The sequence below is a fragment of the Branchiostoma lanceolatum genome, unplaced genomic scaffold (assembly GCF_035083965.1).
Source record: "Branchiostoma lanceolatum isolate klBraLanc5 unplaced genomic scaffold, klBraLanc5.hap2 Scaffold_76, whole genome shotgun sequence".
Classification (NCBI taxonomy): domain Eukaryota; kingdom Metazoa; phylum Chordata; class Leptocardii; order Amphioxiformes; family Branchiostomatidae; genus Branchiostoma; species Branchiostoma lanceolatum.
In genome coordinates this window covers 19,180-38,309 of record NW_027100647.1, presented here as the reverse complement: position 1 = coordinate 38,309, position 19,130 = coordinate 19,180, and the positions used below count along the sequence as shown (strand labels likewise).

The 19,130-nt window shown below is 50.9% G+C and overlaps 5 protein-coding genes across 5 annotated transcripts; all 5 read right to left on the bottom strand.

Moving 5' to 3' along the window:
- Positions 1 to 389: 389 nt before the first annotated feature.
- On the bottom strand, positions 390 to 1,568 carry LOC136426144 (histone H1-like). The gene has a single exon (XM_066415039.1). It carries the CDS (start codon positions 1,479 to 1,481, stop codon positions 789 to 791), a length of 693 nt encoding a protein of 230 aa, XP_066271136.1. The 5' UTR covers positions 1,482 to 1,568; the 3' UTR covers positions 390 to 788.
- A 2,489-nt stretch (positions 1,569 to 4,057) lies between these two features.
- LOC136426141 (histone H1-like) lies at positions 4,058 to 5,957 on the bottom strand. The gene has a single exon (XM_066415036.1). It carries the CDS (start codon positions 5,868 to 5,870, stop codon positions 5,178 to 5,180), a length of 693 nt encoding a protein of 230 aa, XP_066271133.1. The 5' UTR covers positions 5,871 to 5,957; the 3' UTR covers positions 4,058 to 5,177.
- A 2,491-nt stretch (positions 5,958 to 8,448) lies between these two features.
- Positions 8,449 to 10,348, bottom strand: LOC136426142 (histone H1-like). Its single transcript, XM_066415037.1, has one exon. It carries the CDS (start codon positions 10,259 to 10,261, stop codon positions 9,569 to 9,571), a length of 693 nt encoding a protein of 230 aa, XP_066271134.1. The 5' UTR covers positions 10,262 to 10,348; the 3' UTR covers positions 8,449 to 9,568.
- Positions 10,349 to 12,839: 2,491 nt separating this feature from the next.
- On the bottom strand, positions 12,840 to 14,739 carry LOC136426143 (histone H1-like). Its single transcript, XM_066415038.1, has one exon. The coding sequence runs from the start codon at positions 14,650 to 14,652 to the stop codon at positions 13,960 to 13,962; it is 693 nt and encodes a 230-aa protein (XP_066271135.1). The 5' UTR covers positions 14,653 to 14,739; the 3' UTR covers positions 12,840 to 13,959.
- A 2,491-nt stretch (positions 14,740 to 17,230) lies between these two features.
- On the bottom strand, positions 17,231 to 19,130 carry LOC136426140 (histone H1-like). Its single transcript, XM_066415035.1, has one exon. The coding sequence runs from the start codon at positions 19,041 to 19,043 to the stop codon at positions 18,351 to 18,353; it is 693 nt and encodes a 230-aa protein (XP_066271132.1). The 5' UTR covers positions 19,044 to 19,130; the 3' UTR covers positions 17,231 to 18,350.

Here is a 19,130-nt window from a genome sequence, read left to right as displayed (position 1 = left end):
GGGCCTGTAGCGGTGAGGCTTCTTGACGCCGCCGGTAGCAGGAGCGCTCTTGCGCGCGGCCTTGGTTGCCAGTTGTTTCCTGGGGGCTTTGCCACCGGTGGACTTACGGGCGGTCTGCTTGGTACGTGCCATGTCGAAGGAACGGATGAACTTCGTCCACGCTCAAGTGCAAGACAATAAAAGTAGTCGGCGAGTGGTGGAGAGTGAATTTATAACACCCGCTAATCAGATGCCCGCAGATTACAATTGGCGGGCGCCCTGCCGTCTGATTGGTTCCCTGGCTGAAATCCGAGCTTGCGATTGGTCAGTTTTCGTGTCTCCAGAATCCGACTTTTGCAGCAAGCTCGGCACTTTTGGGAATGATGCATGCGCTATAGAGTGGCAATGGGCTACATACACTCGGGCCTAGACATACAGTGGCAACCAGGCATTCGTCAATTTCATTGCTCAATAAACTTGTGGACTCGCAACACACATACAAGATCGTCATGAAATTAAACGTCTTCCGTCATCTTTATATAGCCTGCTTCGGCGAAATTCAGTCTGTCTGTGCGTGTATGCGTCCATTCACTCATTCTTTTGATAGTCTGCGTGTGTGTGTGTGGGGGGGGGGAGTCTTTTCATAGATATGTTTCTATCTTAACATTCATTTTCTTGTTCTTTTTCTTTGAGAGCATATGGTGTGTTGGAAAAGTGATAACTTTGATGTGATTGACATTGTTCTTTTGTTAAGATGTGGGTGGCCCTGAAAAGGGCCGGGGTTTTCAGAAACTTGGACGGTCGGATCTTCACTTCTTCTTGGGCTTGGACGCCTTCTTGGCAGGCGCTGCCTTTTTGGCGACCGGCTTCTTTTTCGGCGTCTTTTTGGCCGGTTTCTTGGCGGCTGGTTTCTTGGCCGGAGATTTCTTGGTCTTCTTGGCTGCCGGCTTCTTGGCCTTCTTCGGGGTGGTAGCCTTCTTGGCCGCGGGCTTTTTCGGCTTGGCGGTCTTGGGCTTGGTTGCCTTCTTGGCCGCGGGTTTCTTGACCGGCTTCTTGACGGCAGGTTTCTTGGCGGCCTTCTCGGCGGCTTTCTTGGCTGCTACGTTGATTTTGAAGGATCCCGAGGCCCCCGTACCTTTCACCTGAATGAGGGTGCCCTTGGCCACCATGACTCTCAGGGCGCGTTTGATGAAGGGTGCCTTCTTCTCCACGTCGAACTTGAAGTTGCCGGCGATGTATTTCTTGATGGCCACCAGGGAAGAACCTTTACGGTCCTTGAGCGCTTCCAGGGCCGCCGTAATCATGGCGGTGGTGGGCGGGTGAGCCGCAGGGGCCTTGGGCGCCCTGGGCTTCTTGGTGGACGATGCTGGAGTGGACATGATAGCTTGCTTTGTCTGCGATGGACGTGCAAATGAACCCGACATCTTGTCAAGCTGGCATGAAGTAACGATGGTGCGGACGTGGTCGGAAACGCCGTAGCGTGTCTGCGTCTTACTGTCCATCTCGGCGAAATTTGTGTTTCTTTTCTAACTTTATGGTTGAATTTCTCCATTCCCGGGTGTCAAAAATGATACTGGCTCGGTTTCCGTACAAGAGGACATGTCCACCTCACTAATTTGATGGAAGCCGCTGCTCACTAGCCCTCAGATATTGAGATATTTGCCATACTTTTCAGTAAGCGCGCCATGGACTCGACGGCTGATCGAGTTTGCACGCAGAGAAACGAGTGACCGCATATGAATTGATGAACACCAAGGCTTACGACGCGCCCGGACTTTCAGTTGACGCAGATATATCATATTTGAGCCAAGCAACTTTACTACGCACGCTTGAACGAACAGAGATCATATTAAAGCAACTTTGATACAAAACACACACTCTCAATTGCACCAAGATCTCTCCGACACACCAATCATATTCTTCACACACACAAAGTATACCAAGAAAATAAAACATATATCTATACTACGCTTCACACGCATTTCTTAGTATCCAACCGTACACACATCTTTACAGACATCAACAAGACTATCACTACAAAGAAAACGGTACCATAATAGTTCATTGTTGTGTGTTTGCATGACCGGCTTGGATTTTGTATTATGCTCGTTGTTCGAGTCAGGTGTGTACATGTGTTGTGAGAAGATACAGCTCTTTTGGGGAGATTTGGGTGGCCCTGAAAAGGGCCGGGGTTTGCTTGCTTTCGATGAGGAGAGTCAGATCCTTTAGCCGCCGAAGCCGTACAGTGTGCGGCCTTGGCGTTTCAGAGCGTAGACAACGTCCATGGCGGTCACCGTCTTGCGCTTGGCGTGCTCGGTGTAGGTCACCGCGTCGCGGATCACATTCTCCAGGAACACCTTCAGAACGCCTCGGGTCTCCTCGTAGATCAACCCGGAGATGCGCTTCACGCCGCCACGACGGGCAAGACGACGGATAGCCGGCTTGGTGATACCCTGGATGTTGTCGCGAAGAACCTTGCGGTGACGCTTAGCGCCTCCCTTTCCGAGCCCCTTGCCTCCTTTGCCGCGTCCAGACATGATGATTACGATATTCTTGTCGATACAGAACGAGAATGAATTGGCGGGCCTGACGGAGCCGGATTAATAACCGCCCTGCGGACCTGCGCGTAGTCCTGGCCGTCGCCATCACTAGCCAATGGGAAGCAAGCCACTAGCCAAGCAAGACAATGCTACGCGGAGGATTTGACACTGGCAAGACAAACATCTTGTCGGGAAAACACGAGACAGAACAAAATAAAATGAAATAAAGCAAAGAAAACGGATTGATTTGCCCGAAACACACACGCAGACACACAGACACACAGGCACACACAGACACACACAGACAGACAGACAGACACACACAGACACACACACACACACACACACACCGTTGTCGTCCAGAAGTTTGACTACACTTCTGAGACATTCCTTACTAGTATGTTTATGGCGTTTTGACGGGAAAAGGAACGCCGATCAACGGCCAATTCATTGTTCTACGTGTTCTAAGGAACGTCACAGACGACAGTTGTTCCAGAAGGCAAGGGACGCAAGCTTGTTGTTGCGTCACCTTTGTTTGGTGTAATAAGAACGTGTGCAGCCTTTTATTACGTCAAATTCACTTTCTTTGTTGTTTGTTTTCTTTCAAGATCACTCTGTTGTTTTTGTTGTTGTTGTGTGTTCCAGGGCATAAGTTCTGTGCTGTTTTATGTCGCCTGCGATCCCAGGTTTGTGGCGTGTGCGTGCGTTGTGTGTAGTCACTATTTCGACTGGAACGTGATTGCTATAGCTCTTTTGTGAGGATGTGGGTGGCCTTGAAAAAGGCCGGGGTTACGTTGAGCGGAGGCGGACTTGGATTTACTTGGAGCTGGTGTACTTGGTGACGGCCTTGGTGCCCTCGCTGACGGCGTGCTTGGCTAGCTCGCACAAGGCGGCGTTCTGCCCAACATCCACGCCGTGCTTCTGCCCAAGAAGACCAGCAAGGCTACGTAATTTCCAGACGACACCGAATCATCGAAACCCCGGCCCTTTTCAGGGCCACCCACATCCTCACGAAAGAACTGTATTCTCTTCACACTGAATCAATGCAGATGCACGAATGGATATACCCCCCCCCCCTACACACACAGAGTATATGTGGAGACTAAGACAATTTAGTAGCAAAAGTAACTTTACATATGACATACTAGCCCGTCCAAGATATATGACAGACAATCAACGCAATATGGTATTCTCATCTTTCTGCATCTTACAAGTGTGTCGTTTAGTGCTAGCTGACATATGTGTATTTTATATGTGTGTGCCCGTTTTAACACTCTTTAATGTCAATAAAGTCAGTACAATGTCGGCTGAATCGATTCGCGTGTACATGTAGTAAAGGGGGGGGGGGTGCGAGTTGTGGCTCAACAACGAAAGAACATTAAATTAATAAAGTCATCACACTGTCGGCTGAATTGATGTGCGTTTACAGGTATTTGGGGGGGGGGGGTGATGTGCGAGTCGTGTGTAATTGTATGTCAGACGAAAGAACGTGCGTCTGTTTAAAGAAAGGTGAACGATATAGATCTTTCTGGGATATGTGGGTGGCCCTGAAAAGGGCCGGGGTTGTCGTTGATCTTGTTGCGATCCTCCTTAGGCTCGCTCCCCTCGGATACGGCGAGCGAGCTGGATGTCCTTGGGCATGATGGTGACGCGCTTGGCGTGGATGGCGCACAGGTTGGTGTCCTCGAAGAGACCGACCAGGTAGGCCTCGCTGGCTTCCTGCAGAGCCATGACCGCCGAGCTCTGGAAGCGCAGGTCGGTCTTGAAGTCTTGGGCGATCTCGCGCACCAGGCGCTGGAATGGCAGCTTGCGGATGAGCAGCTCGGTGGACTTCTGGTAGCGACGGATCTCTCTCAGGGCCACGGTGCCGGGCCTGTAGCGGTGAGGCTTCTTGACGCCGCCGGTAGCAGGAGCGCTCTTGCGCGCGGCCTTGGTTGCCAGTTGTTTCCTGGGGGCTTTGCCACCGGTGGACTTACGGGCGGTCTGCTTGGTACGTGCCATGTCGAAGGAACGGATGAACTTCGTCCACGCTCAAGTGCAAGACAATAAAAGTAGTCGGCGAGTGGTGGAGAGTGAATTTATAACACCCGCTAATCAGATGCCCGCAGATTACAATTGGCGGGCGCCCTGCCGTCTGATTGGTTCCCTGGCTGAAATCCGAGCTTGCGATTGGTCAGTTTTCGTGTCTCCAGAATCCGACTTTTGCAGCAAGCTCGGCACTTTTGGGGAATGATGCATGCGCTATAGAGTGGCAATGGGCTACATACACTCGGGCCTAGACATACAGTGGCAACCAGGCATTCGTCAATTTCATTGCTCAATAAACTTGTGGACTCGCAACACACATACAAGATCGTCATGAAATTAAACGTCTTCCGTCATCTTTATATAGCCTGCTTCGGCGAAATTCAGTCTGTCTGTGCGTGTATGCGTCCATTCACTCATTCTTTTGATAGTCTGCGTGTGTGTGTGTGGGGGGGGGGAGTCTTTTCATAGATATGTTTCTATCTTAACATTCATTTTCTTGTTCTTTTTCTTTGAGAGCATATGGTGTGTTGGAAAAGTGATAACTTTGATGTGATTGACATTGTTCTTTTGTTAAGATGTGGGTGGCCCTGAAAAGGGCCGGGGTTTTCAGAAACTTGGACGGTCGGATCTTCACTTCTTCTTGGGCTTGGACGCCTTCTTGGCAGGCGCTGCCTTTTTGGCGACCGGCTTCTTTTTCGGCGTCTTTTTGGCCGGTTTCTTGGCGGCTGGTTTCTTGGCCGGAGATTTCTTGGTCTTCTTGGCTGCCGGCTTCTTGGCCTTCTTCGGGGTGGTAGCCTTCTTGGCCGCGGGCTTTTTCGGCTTGGCGGTCTTGGGCTTGGTTGCCTTCTTGGCCGCGGGTTTCTTGACCGGCTTCTTGACGGCAGGTTTCTTGGCGGCCTTCTCGGCGGCTTTCTTGGCTGCTACGTTGATTTTGAAGGATCCCGAGGCCCCCGTACCTTTCACCTGAATGAGGGTGCCCTTGGCCACCATGACTCTCAGGGCGCGTTTGATGAAGGGTGCCTTCTTCTCCACGTCGAACTTGAAGTTGCCGGCGATGTATTTCTTGATGGCCACCAGGGAAGAACCTTTACGGTCCTTGAGCGCTTCCAGGGCCGCCGTAATCATGGCGGTGGTGGGCGGGTGAGCCGCAGGGGCCTTGGGCGCCCTGGGCTTCTTGGTGGACGATGCTGGAGTGGACATGATAGCTTGCTTTGTCTGCGATGGACGTGCAAATGAACCCGACATCTTGTCAAGCTGGCATGAAGTAACGATGGTGCGGACGTGGTCGGAAACGCCGTAGCGTGTCTGCGTCTTACTGTCCATCTCGGCGAAATTTGTGTTTCTTTTCTAACTTTATGGTTGAATTTCTCCATTCCCGGGTGTCAAAAATGATACTGGCTCGGTTTCCGTACAAGAGGACATGTCCACCTCACTAATTTGATGGAAGCCGCTGCTCACTAGCCCTCAGATATTGAGATATTTGCCATACTTTTCAGTAAGCGCGCCATGGACTCGACGGCTGATCGAGTTTGCACGCAGAGAAACGAGTGACCGCATATGAATTGATGAACACCAAGGCTTACGACGCGCCCGGACTTTCAGTTGACGCAGATATATCATATTTGAGCCAAGCAACTTTACTACGCACGCTTGAACGAACAGAGATCATATTAAAGCAACTTTGATACAAAACACACACTCTCAATTGCACCAAGATCTCTCCGACACACCAATCATATTCTTCACACACACAAAGTATACCAAGAAAATAAAACATATATCTATACTACGCTTCACACGCATTTCTTAGTATCCAACCGTACACACATCTTTACAGACATCAACAAGACTATCACTACAAAGAAAACGGTACCATAATAGTTCATTGTTGTGTGTTTGCATGACCGGCTTGGATTTTGTATTATGCTCGTTGTTCGAGTCAGGTGTGTACATGTGTTGTGAGAAGATACAGCTCTTTTGGGGAGATTTGGGTGGCCCTGAAAAGGGCCGGGGTTTGCTTGCTTTCGATGAGGAGAGTCAGATCCTTTAGCCGCCGAAGCCGTACAGTGTGCGGCCTTGGCGTTTCAGAGCGTAGACAACGTCCATGGCGGTCACCGTCTTGCGCTTGGCGTGCTCGGTGTAGGTCACCGCGTCGCGGATCACATTCTCCAGGAACACCTTCAGAACGCCTCGGGTCTCCTCGTAGATCAACCCGGAGATGCGCTTCACGCCGCCACGACGGGCAAGACGACGGATAGCCGGCTTGGTGATACCCTGGATGTTGTCGCGAAGAACCTTGCGGTGACGCTTAGCGCCTCCCTTTCCGAGCCCCTTGCCTCCTTTGCCGCGTCCAGACATGATGATTACGATATTCTTGTCGATACAGAACGAGAATGAATTGGCGGGCCTGACGGAGCCGGATTAATAACCGCCCTGCGGACCTGCGCGTAGTCCTGGCCGTCGCCATCACTAGCCAATGGGAAGCAAGCCACTAGCCAAGCAAGACAATGCTACGCGGAGGATTTGACACTGGCAAGACAAACATCTTGTCGGGAAAACACGAGACAGAACAAAATAAAATGAAATAAAGCAAAGAAAACGGATTGATTTGCCCGAAACACACACGCAGACACACAGACACACAGGCACACACAGACACACACAGACAGACAGACAGACACACACAGACACACACACACACACACACACACCGTTGTCGTCCAGAAGTTTGACTACACTTCTGAGACATTCCTTACTAGTATGTTTATGGCGTTTTGACGGGAAAAGGAACGCCGATCAACGGCCAATTCATTGTTCTACGTGTTCTAAGGAACGTCACAGACGACAGTTGTTCCAGAAGGCAAGGGACGCAAGCTTGTTGTTGCGTCACCTTTGTTTGGTGTAATAAGAACGTGTGCAGCCTTTTATTACGTCAAATTCACTTTCTTTGTTGTTTGTTTTCTTTCAAGATCACTCTGTTGTTTTTGTTGTTGTTGTGTGTTCCAGGGCATAAGTTCTGTGCTGTTTTATGTCGCCTGCGATCCCAGGTTTGTGGCGTGTGCGTGCGTTGTGTGTAGTCACTATTTCGACTGGAACGTGATTGCTATAGCTCTTTTGTGAGGATGTGGGTGGCCTTGAAAAAGGCCGGGGTTACGTTGAGCGGAGGCGGACTTGGATTTACTTGGAGCTGGTGTACTTGGTGACGGCCTTGGTGCCCTCGCTGACGGCGTGCTTGGCTAGCTCGCACAAGGCGGCGTTCTGCCCAACATCCACGCCGTGCTTCTGCCCAAGAAGACCAGCAAGGCTACGTAATTTCCAGACGACACCGAATCATCGAAACCCCGGCCCTTTTCAGGGCCACCCACATCCTCACGAAAGAACTGTATTCTCTTCACACTGAATCAATGCAGATGCACGAATGGATATACCCCCCCCCCCTACACACACAGAGTATATGTGGAGACTAAGACAATTTAGTAGCAAAAGTAACTTTACATATGACATACTAGCCCGTCCAAGATATATGACAGACAATCAACGCAATATGGTATTCTCATCTTTCTGCATCTTACAAGTGTGTCGTTTAGTGCTAGCTGACATATGTGTATTTTATATGTGTGTGCCCGTTTTAACACTCTTTAATGTCAATAAAGTCAGTACAATGTCGGCTGAATCGATTCGCGTGTACATGTAGTAAAGGGGGGGGGGGGTGCGAGTTGTGGCTCAACAACGAAAGAACATTAAATTAATAAAGTCATCACACTGTCGGCTGAATTGATGTGCGTTTACAGGTATTTGGGGGGGGGGGGGTGATGTGCGAGTCGTGTGTAATTGTATGTCAGACGAAAGAACGTGCGTCTGTTTAAAGAAAGGTGAACGATATAGATCTTTCTGGGATATGTGGGTGGCCCTGAAAAGGGCCGGGGTTGTCGTTGATCTTGTTGCGATCCTCCTTAGGCTCGCTCCCCTCGGATACGGCGAGCGAGCTGGATGTCCTTGGGCATGATGGTGACGCGCTTGGCGTGGATGGCGCACAGGTTGGTGTCCTCGAAGAGACCGACCAGGTAGGCCTCGCTGGCTTCCTGCAGAGCCATGACCGCCGAGCTCTGGAAGCGCAGGTCGGTCTTGAAGTCTTGGGCGATCTCGCGCACCAGGCGCTGGAATGGCAGCTTGCGGATGAGCAGCTCGGTGGACTTCTGGTAGCGACGGATCTCTCTCAGGGCCACGGTGCCGGGCCTGTAGCGGTGAGGCTTCTTGACGCCGCCGGTAGCAGGAGCGCTCTTGCGCGCGGCCTTGGTTGCCAGTTGTTTCCTGGGGGCTTTGCCACCGGTGGACTTACGGGCGGTCTGCTTGGTACGTGCCATGTCGAAGGAACGGATGAACTTCGTCCACGCTCAAGTGCAAGACAATAAAAGTAGTCGGCGAGTGGTGGAGAGTGAATTTATAACACCCGCTAATCAGATGCCCGCAGATTACAATTGGCGGGCGCCCTGCCGTCTGATTGGTTCCCTGGCTGAAATCCGAGCTTGCGATTGGTCAGTTTTCGTGTCTCCAGAATCCGACTTTTGCAGCAAGCTCGGCACTTTTGGGGAATGATGCATGCGCTATAGAGTGGCAATGGGCTACATACACTCGGGCCTAGACATACAGTGGCAACCAGGCATTCGTCAATTTCATTGCTCAATAAACTTGTGGACTCGCAACACACATACAAGATCGTCATGAAATTAAACGTCTTCCGTCATCTTTATATAGCCTGCTTCGGCGAAATTCAGTCTGTCTGTGCGTGTATGCGTCCATTCACTCATTCTTTTGATAGTCTGCGTGTGTGTGTGTGGGGGGGGGGAGTCTTTTCATAGATATGTTTCTATCTTAACATTCATTTTCTTGTTCTTTTTCTTTGAGAGCATATGGTGTGTTGGAAAAGTGATAACTTTGATGTGATTGACATTGTTCTTTTGTTAAGATGTGGGTGGCCCTGAAAAGGGCCGGGGTTTTCAGAAACTTGGACGGTCGGATCTTCACTTCTTCTTGGGCTTGGACGCCTTCTTGGCAGGCGCTGCCTTTTTGGCGACCGGCTTCTTTTTCGGCGTCTTTTTGGCCGGTTTCTTGGCGGCTGGTTTCTTGGCCGGAGATTTCTTGGTCTTCTTGGCTGCCGGCTTCTTGGCCTTCTTCGGGGTGGTAGCCTTCTTGGCCGCGGGCTTTTTCGGCTTGGCGGTCTTGGGCTTGGTTGCCTTCTTGGCCGCGGGTTTCTTGACCGGCTTCTTGACGGCAGGTTTCTTGGCGGCCTTCTCGGCGGCTTTCTTGGCTGCTACGTTGATTTTGAAGGATCCCGAGGCCCCCGTACCTTTCACCTGAATGAGGGTGCCCTTGGCCACCATGACTCTCAGGGCGCGTTTGATGAAGGGTGCCTTCTTCTCCACGTCGAACTTGAAGTTGCCGGCGATGTATTTCTTGATGGCCACCAGGGAAGAACCTTTACGGTCCTTGAGCGCTTCCAGGGCCGCCGTAATCATGGCGGTGGTGGGCGGGTGAGCCGCAGGGGCCTTGGGCGCCCTGGGCTTCTTGGTGGACGATGCTGGAGTGGACATGATAGCTTGCTTTGTCTGCGATGGACGTGCAAATGAACCCGACATCTTGTCAAGCTGGCATGAAGTAACGATGGTGCGGACGTGGTCGGAAACGCCGTAGCGTGTCTGCGTCTTACTGTCCATCTCGGCGAAATTTGTGTTTCTTTTCTAACTTTATGGTTGAATTTCTCCATTCCCGGGTGTCAAAAATGATACTGGCTCGGTTTCCGTACAAGAGGACATGTCCACCTCACTAATTTGATGGAAGCCGCTGCTCACTAGCCCTCAGATATTGAGATATTTGCCATACTTTTCAGTAAGCGCGCCATGGACTCGACGGCTGATCGAGTTTGCACGCAGAGAAACGAGTGACCGCATATGAATTGATGAACACCAAGGCTTACGACGCGCCCGGACTTTCAGTTGACGCAGATATATCATATTTGAGCCAAGCAACTTTACTACGCACGCTTGAACGAACAGAGATCATATTAAAGCAACTTTGATACAAAACACACACTCTCAATTGCACCAAGATCTCTCCGACACACCAATCATATTCTTCACACACACAAAGTATACCAAGAAAATAAAACATATATCTATACTACGCTTCACACGCATTTCTTAGTATCCAACCGTACACACATCTTTACAGACATCAACAAGACTATCACTACAAAGAAAACGGTACCATAATAGTTCATTGTTGTGTGTTTGCATGACCGGCTTGGATTTTGTATTATGCTCGTTGTTCGAGTCAGGTGTGTACATGTGTTGTGAGAAGATACAGCTCTTTTGGGGAGATTTGGGTGGCCCTGAAAAGGGCCGGGGTTTGCTTGCTTTCGATGAGGAGAGTCAGATCCTTTAGCCGCCGAAGCCGTACAGTGTGCGGCCTTGGCGTTTCAGAGCGTAGACAACGTCCATGGCGGTCACCGTCTTGCGCTTGGCGTGCTCGGTGTAGGTCACCGCGTCGCGGATCACATTCTCCAGGAACACCTTCAGAACGCCTCGGGTCTCCTCGTAGATCAACCCGGAGATGCGCTTCACGCCGCCACGACGGGCAAGACGACGGATAGCCGGCTTGGTGATACCCTGGATGTTGTCGCGAAGAACCTTGCGGTGACGCTTAGCGCCTCCCTTTCCGAGCCCCTTGCCTCCTTTGCCGCGTCCAGACATGATGATTACGATATTCTTGTCGATACAGAACGAGAATGAATTGGCGGGCCTGACGGAGCCGGATTAATAACCGCCCTGCGGACCTGCGCGTAGTCCTGGCCGTCGCCATCACTAGCCAATGGGAAGCAAGCCACTAGCCAAGCAAGACAATGCTACGCGGAGGATTTGACACTGGCAAGACAAACATCTTGTCGGGAAAACACGAGACAGAACAAAATAAAATGAAATAAAGCAAAGAAAACGGATTGATTTGCCCGAAACACACACGCAGACACACAGACACACAGGCACACACAGACACACACAGACAGACAGACAGACACACACAGACACACACACACACACACACACACCGTTGTCGTCCAGAAGTTTGACTACACTTCTGAGACATTCCTTACTAGTATGTTTATGGCGTTTTGACGGGAAAAGGAACGCCGATCAACGGCCAATTCATTGTTCTACGTGTTCTAAGGAACGTCACAGACGACAGTTGTTCCAGAAGGCAAGGGACGCAAGCTTGTTGTTGCGTCACCTTTGTTTGGTGTAATAAGAACGTGTGCAGCCTTTTATTACGTCAAATTCACTTTCTTTGTTGTTTGTTTTCTTTCAAGATCACTCTGTTGTTTTTGTTGTTGTTGTGTGTTCCAGGGCATAAGTTCTGTGCTGTTTTATGTCGCCTGCGATCCCAGGTTTGTGGCGTGTGCGTGCGTTGTGTGTAGTCACTATTTCGACTGGAACGTGATTGCTATAGCTCTTTTGTGAGGATGTGGGTGGCCTTGAAAAAGGCCGGGGTTACGTTGAGCGGAGGCGGACTTGGATTTACTTGGAGCTGGTGTACTTGGTGACGGCCTTGGTGCCCTCGCTGACGGCGTGCTTGGCTAGCTCGCACAAGGCGGCGTTCTGCCCAACATCCACGCCGTGCTTCTGCCCAAGAAGACCAGCAAGGCTACGTAATTTCCAGACGACACCGAATCATCGAAACCCCGGCCCTTTTCAGGGCCACCCACATCCTCACGAAAGAACTGTATTCTCTTCACACTGAATCAATGCAGATGCACGAATGGATATACCCCCCCCCCCTACACACACAGAGTATATGTGGAGACTAAGACAATTTAGTAGCAAAAGTAACTTTACATATGACATACTAGCCCGTCCAAGATATATGACAGACAATCAACGCAATATGGTATTCTCATCTTTCTGCATCTTACAAGTGTGTCGTTTAGTGCTAGCTGACATATGTGTATTTTATATGTGTGTGCCCGTTTTAACACTCTTTAATGTCAATAAAGTCAGTACAATGTCGGCTGAATCGATTCGCGTGTACATGTAGTAAAGGGGGGGGGGGGTGCGAGTTGTGGCTCAACAACGAAAGAACATTAAATTAATAAAGTCATCACACTGTCGGCTGAATTGATGTGCGTTTACAGGTATTTGGGGGGGGGGGGGTGATGTGCGAGTCGTGTGTAATTGTATGTCAGACGAAAGAACGTGCGTCTGTTTAAAGAAAGGTGAACGATATAGATCTTTCTGGGATATGTGGGTGGCCCTGAAAAGGGCCGGGGTTGTCGTTGATCTTGTTGCGATCCTCCTTAGGCTCGCTCCCCTCGGATACGGCGAGCGAGCTGGATGTCCTTGGGCATGATGGTGACGCGCTTGGCGTGGATGGCGCACAGGTTGGTGTCCTCGAAGAGACCGACCAGGTAGGCCTCGCTGGCTTCCTGCAGAGCCATGACCGCCGAGCTCTGGAAGCGCAGGTCGGTCTTGAAGTCTTGGGCGATCTCGCGCACCAGGCGCTGGAATGGCAGCTTGCGGATGAGCAGCTCGGTGGACTTCTGGTAGCGACGGATCTCTCTCAGGGCCACGGTGCCGGGCCTGTAGCGGTGAGGCTTCTTGACGCCGCCGGTAGCAGGAGCGCTCTTGCGCGCGGCCTTGGTTGCCAGTTGTTTCCTGGGGGCTTTGCCACCGGTGGACTTACGGGCGGTCTGCTTGGTACGTGCCATGTCGAAGGAACGGATGAACTTCGTCCACGCTCAAGTGCAAGACAATAAAAGTAGTCGGCGAGTGGTGGAGAGTGAATTTATAACACCCGCTAATCAGATGCCCGCAGATTACAATTGGCGGGCGCCCTGCCGTCTGATTGGTTCCCTGGCTGAAATCCGAGCTTGCGATTGGTCAGTTTTCGTGTCTCCAGAATCCGACTTTTGCAGCAAGCTCGGCACTTTTGGGGAATGATGCATGCGCTATAGAGTGGCAATGGGCTACATACACTCGGGCCTAGACATACAGTGGCAACCAGGCATTCGTCAATTTCATTGCTCAATAAACTTGTGGACTCGCAACACACATACAAGATCGTCATGAAATTAAACGTCTTCCGTCATCTTTATATAGCCTGCTTCGGCGAAATTCAGTCTGTCTGTGCGTGTATGCGTCCATTCACTCATTCTTTTGATAGTCTGCGTGTGTGTGTGTGGGGGGGGGGAGTCTTTTCATAGATATGTTTCTATCTTAACATTCATTTTCTTGTTCTTTTTCTTTGAGAGCATATGGTGTGTTGGAAAAGTGATAACTTTGATGTGATTGACATTGTTCTTTTGTTAAGATGTGGGTGGCCCTGAAAAGGGCCGGGGTTTTCAGAAACTTGGACGGTCGGATCTTCACTTCTTCTTGGGCTTGGACGCCTTCTTGGCAGGCGCTGCCTTTTTGGCGACCGGCTTCTTTTTCGGCGTCTTTTTGGCCGGTTTCTTGGCGGCTGGTTTCTTGGCCGGAGATTTCTTGGTCTTCTTGGCTGCCGGCTTCTTGGCCTTCTTCGGGGTGGTAGCCTTCTTGGCCGCGGGCTTTTTCGGCTTGGCGGTCTTGGGCTTGGTTGCCTTCTTGGCCGCGGGTTTCTTGACCGGCTTCTTGACGGCAGGTTTCTTGGCGGCCTTCTCGGCGGCTTTCTTGGCTGCTACGTTGATTTTGAAGGATCCCGAGGCCCCCGTACCTTTCACCTGAATGAGGGTGCCCTTGGCCACCATGACTCTCAGGGCGCGTTTGATGAAGGGTGCCTTCTTCTCCACGTCGAACTTGAAGTTGCCGGCGATGTATTTCTTGATGGCCACCAGGGAAGAACCTTTACGGTCCTTGAGCGCTTCCAGGGCCGCCGTAATCATGGCGGTGGTGGGCGGGTGAGCCGCAGGGGCCTTGGGCGCCCTGGGCTTCTTGGTGGACGATGCTGGAGTGGACATGATAGCTTGCTTTGTCTGCGATGGACGTGCAAATGAACCCGACATCTTGTCAAGCTGGCATGAAGTAACGATGGTGCGGACGTGGTCGGAAACGCCGTAGCGTGTCTGCGTCTTACTGTCCATCTCGGCGAAATTTGTGTTTCTTTTCTAACTTTATGGTTGAATTTCTCCATTCCCGGGTGTCAAAAATGATACTGGCTCGGTTTCCGTACAAGAGGACATGTCCACCTCACTAATTTGATGGAAGCCGCTGCTCACTAGCCCTCAGATATTGAGATATTTGCCATACTTTTCAGTAAGCGCGCCATGGACTCGACGGCTGATCGAGTTTGCACGCAGAGAAACGAGTGACCGCATATGAATTGATGAACACCAAGGCTTACGACGCGCCCGGACTTTCAGTTGACGCAGATATATCATATTTGAGCCAAGCAACTTTACTACGCACGCTTGAACGAACAGAGATCATATTAAAGCAACTTTGATACAAAACACACACTCTCAATTGCACCAAGATCTCTCCGACACACCAATCATATTCTTCACACACACAAAGTATACCAAGAAAATAAAACATATATCTATACTACGCTTCACACGCATTTCTTAGTATCCAACCGTACACACATCTTTACAGACATCAACAAGACTATCACTACAAAGAAAACGGTACCATAATAGTTCATTGTTGTGTGTTTGCATGACCGGCTTGGATTTTGTATTATGCTCGTTGTTCGAGTCAGGTGTGTACATGTGTTGTGAGAAGATACAGCTCTTTTGGGGAGATTTGGGTGGCCCTGAAAAGGGCCGGGGTTTGCTTGCTTTCGATGAGGAGAGTCAGATCCTTTAGCCGCCGAAGCCGTACAGTGTGCGGCCTTGGCGTTTCAGAGCGTAGACAACGTCCATGGCGGTCACCGTCTTGCGCTTGGCGTGCTCGGTGTAGGTCACCGCGTCGCGGATCACATTCTCCAGGAACACCTTCAGAACGCCTCGGGTCTCCTCGTAGATCAACCCGGAGATGCGCTTCACGCCGCCACGACGGGCAAGACGACGGATAGCCGGCTTGGTGATACCCTGGATGTTGTCGCGAAGAACCTTGCGGTGACGCTTAGCGCCTCCCTTTCCGAGCCCCTTGCCTCCTTTGCCGCGTCCAGACATGATGATTACGATATTCTTGTCGATACAGAACGAGAATGAATTGGCGGGCCTGACGGAGCCGGATTAATAACCGCCCTGCGGACCTGCGCGTAGTCCTGGCCGTCGCCATCACTAGCCAATGGGAAGCAAGCCACTAGCCAAGCAAGACAATGCTACGCGGAGGATTTGACACTGGCAAGACAAACATCTTGTCGGGAAAACACGAGACAGAACAAAATAAAATGAAATAAAGCAAAGAAAACGGATTGATTTGCCCGAAACACACACGCAGACACACAGACACACAGGCACACACAGACACACACAGACAGACAGACAGACACACACAGACACACACACACACACACACACACCGTTGTCGTCCAGAAGTTTGACTACACTTCTGAGACATTCCTTACTAGTATGTTTATGGCGTTTTGACGGGAAAAGGAACGCCGATCAACGGCCAATTCATTGTTCTACGTGTTCTAAGGAACGTCACAGACGACAGTTGTTCCAGAAGGCAAGGGACGCAAGCTTGTTGTTGCGTCACCTTTGTTTGGTGTAATAAGAACGTGTGCAGCCTTTTATTACGTCAAATTCACTTTCTTTGTTGTTTGTTTTCTTTCAAGATCACTCTGTTGTTTTTGTTGTTGTTGTGTGTTCCAGGGCATAAGTTCTGTGCTGTTTTATGTCGCCTGCGATCCCAGGTTTGTGGCGTGTGCGTGCGTTGTGTGTAGTCACTATTTCGACTGGAACGTGATTGCTATAGCTCTTTTGTGAGGATGTGGGTGGCCTTGAAAAAGGCCGGGGTTACGTTGAGCGGAGGCGGACTTGGATTTACTTGGAGCTGGTGTACTTGGTGACGGCCTTGGTGCCCTCGCTGACGGCGTGCTTGGCTAGCTCGCACAAGGCGGCGTTCTGCCCAACATCCACGCCGTGCTTCTGCCCAAGAAGACCAGCAAGGCTACGTAATTTCCAGACGACACCGAATCATCGAAACCCCGGCCCTTTTCAGGGCCACCCACATCCTCACGAAAGAACTGTATTCTCTTCACACTGAATCAATGCAGATGCACGAATGGATATACCCCCCCCCCCTACACACACAGAGTATATGTGGAGACTAAGACAATTTAGTAGCAAAAGTAACTTTACATATGACATACTAGCCCGTCCAAGATATATGACAGACAATCAACGCAATATGGTATTCTCATCTTTCTGCATCTTACAAGTGTGTCGTTTAGTGCTAGCTGACATATGTGTATTTTATATGTGTGTGCCCGTTTTAACACTCTTTAATGTCAATAAAGTCAGTACAATGTCGGCTGAATCGATTCGCGTGTACATGTAGTAAAGGGGGGGGGGGGTGCGAGTTGTGGCTCAACAACGAAAGAACATTAAATTAATAAAGTCATCACACTGTCGGCTGAATTGATGTGCGTTTACAGGTATTTGGGGGGGGGGGGGTGATGTGCGAGTCGTGTGTAATTGTATGTCAGACGAAAGAACGTGCGTCTGTTTAAAGAAAGGTGAACGATATAGATCTTTCTGGGATATGTGGGTGGCCCTGAAAAGGGCCGGGGTTGTCGTTGATCTTGTTGCGATCCTCCTTAGGCTCGCTCCCCTCGGATACGGCGAGCGAGCTGGATGTCCTTGGGCATGATGGTGACGCGCTTGGCGTGGATGGCGCACAGGTTGGTGTCCTCGAAGAGACCGACCAGGTAGGCCTCGCTGGCTTCCTGCAGAGCCATGACCGCCGAGCTCTGGAAGCGCAGGTCGGTCTTGAAGTCTTGGGCGATCTCGCGCACCAGGCGCTGGAATGGCAGCTTGCGGATGAGCAGCTCGGTGGACTTCTGGTAGCGACGGATCTCTCTCAGGGCCACGGTGCCGGGCCTGTAGCGGTGAGGCTTCTTGACGCCGCCGGTAGCAGGAGCGCTCTTGCGCGCGGCCTTGGTTGCCAGTTGTTTCCTGGGGGCTTTGCCACCGGTGGACTTACGGGCGGTCTGCTTGGTACGTGCCATGTCGAAGGAACGGATGAACTTCGTCCACGCTCAAGTGCAAGACAATAAAAGTAGTCGGCGAGTGGTGGAGAGTGAATTTATAACACCCGCTAATCAGATGCCCGCAGATTACAATTGGCGGGCGCCCTGCCGTCTGATTGGTTCCCTGGCTGAAATCCGAGCTTGCGATTGGTCAGTTTTCGTGTCTCCAGAATCCGACTTTTGCAGCAAGCTCGGCACTTTTGGGGAATGATGCATGCGCTATAGAGTGGCAATGGGCTACATACACTCGGGCCTAGACATACAGTGGCAACCAGGCATTCGTCAATTTCATTGCTCAATAAACTTGTGGACTCGCAACACACATACAAGATCGTCATGAAATTAAACGTCTTCCGTCATCTTTATATAGCCTGCTTCGGCGAAATTCAGTCTGTCTGTGCGTGTATGCGTCCATTCACTCATTCTTTTGATAGTCTGCGTGTGTGTGTGTGGGGGGGGGGAGTCTTTTCATAGATATGTTTCTATCTTAACATTCATTTTCTTGTTCTTTTTCTTTGAGAGCATATGGTGTGTTGGAAAAGTGATAACTTTGATGTGATTGACATTGTTCTTTTGTTAAGATGTGGGTGGCCCTGAAAAGGGCCGGGGTTTTCAGAAACTTGGACGGTCGGATCTTCACTTCTTCTTGGGCTTGGACGCCTTCTTGGCAGGCGCTGCCTTTTTGGCGACCGGCTTCTTTTTCGGCGTCTTTTTGGCCGGTTTCTTGGCGGCTGGTTTCTTGGCCGGAGATTTCTTGGTCTTCTTGGCTGCCGGCTTCTTGGCCTTCTTCGGGGTGGTAGCCTTCTTGGCCGCGGGCTTTTTCGGCTTGGCGGTCTTGGGCTTGGTTGCCTTCTTGGCCGCGGGTTTCTTGACCGGCTTCTTGACGGCAGGTTTCTTGGCGGCCTTCTCGGCGGCTTTCTTGGCTGCTACGTTGATTTTGAAGGATCCCGAGGCCCCCGTACCTTTCACCTGAATGAGGGTGCCCTTGGCCACCATGACTCTCAGGGCGCGTTTGATGAAGGGTGCCTTCTTCTCCACGTCGAACTTGAAGTTGCCGGCGATGTATTTCTTGATGGCCACCAGGGAAGAACCTTTACGGTCCTTGAGCGCTTCCAGGGCCGCCGTAATCATGGCGGTGGTGGGCGGGTGAGCCGCAGGGGCCTTGGGCGCCCTGGGCTTCTTGGTGGACGATGCTGGAGTGGACATGATAGCTTGCTTTGTCTGCGATGGACGTGCAAATGAACCCGACATCTTGTCAAGCTGGCATGAAGTAACGATGGTGCGGACGTGGTCGGAAACGCCGTAGCGTGTCTGCGTCTTACTGTCCATCTCGGCGAAATTTGTGTTTCTTTTCTAACTTTATGGTTGAATTTCTCCATTCCCGGGTGTCAAAAATGATACTGGCTCGGTTTCCGT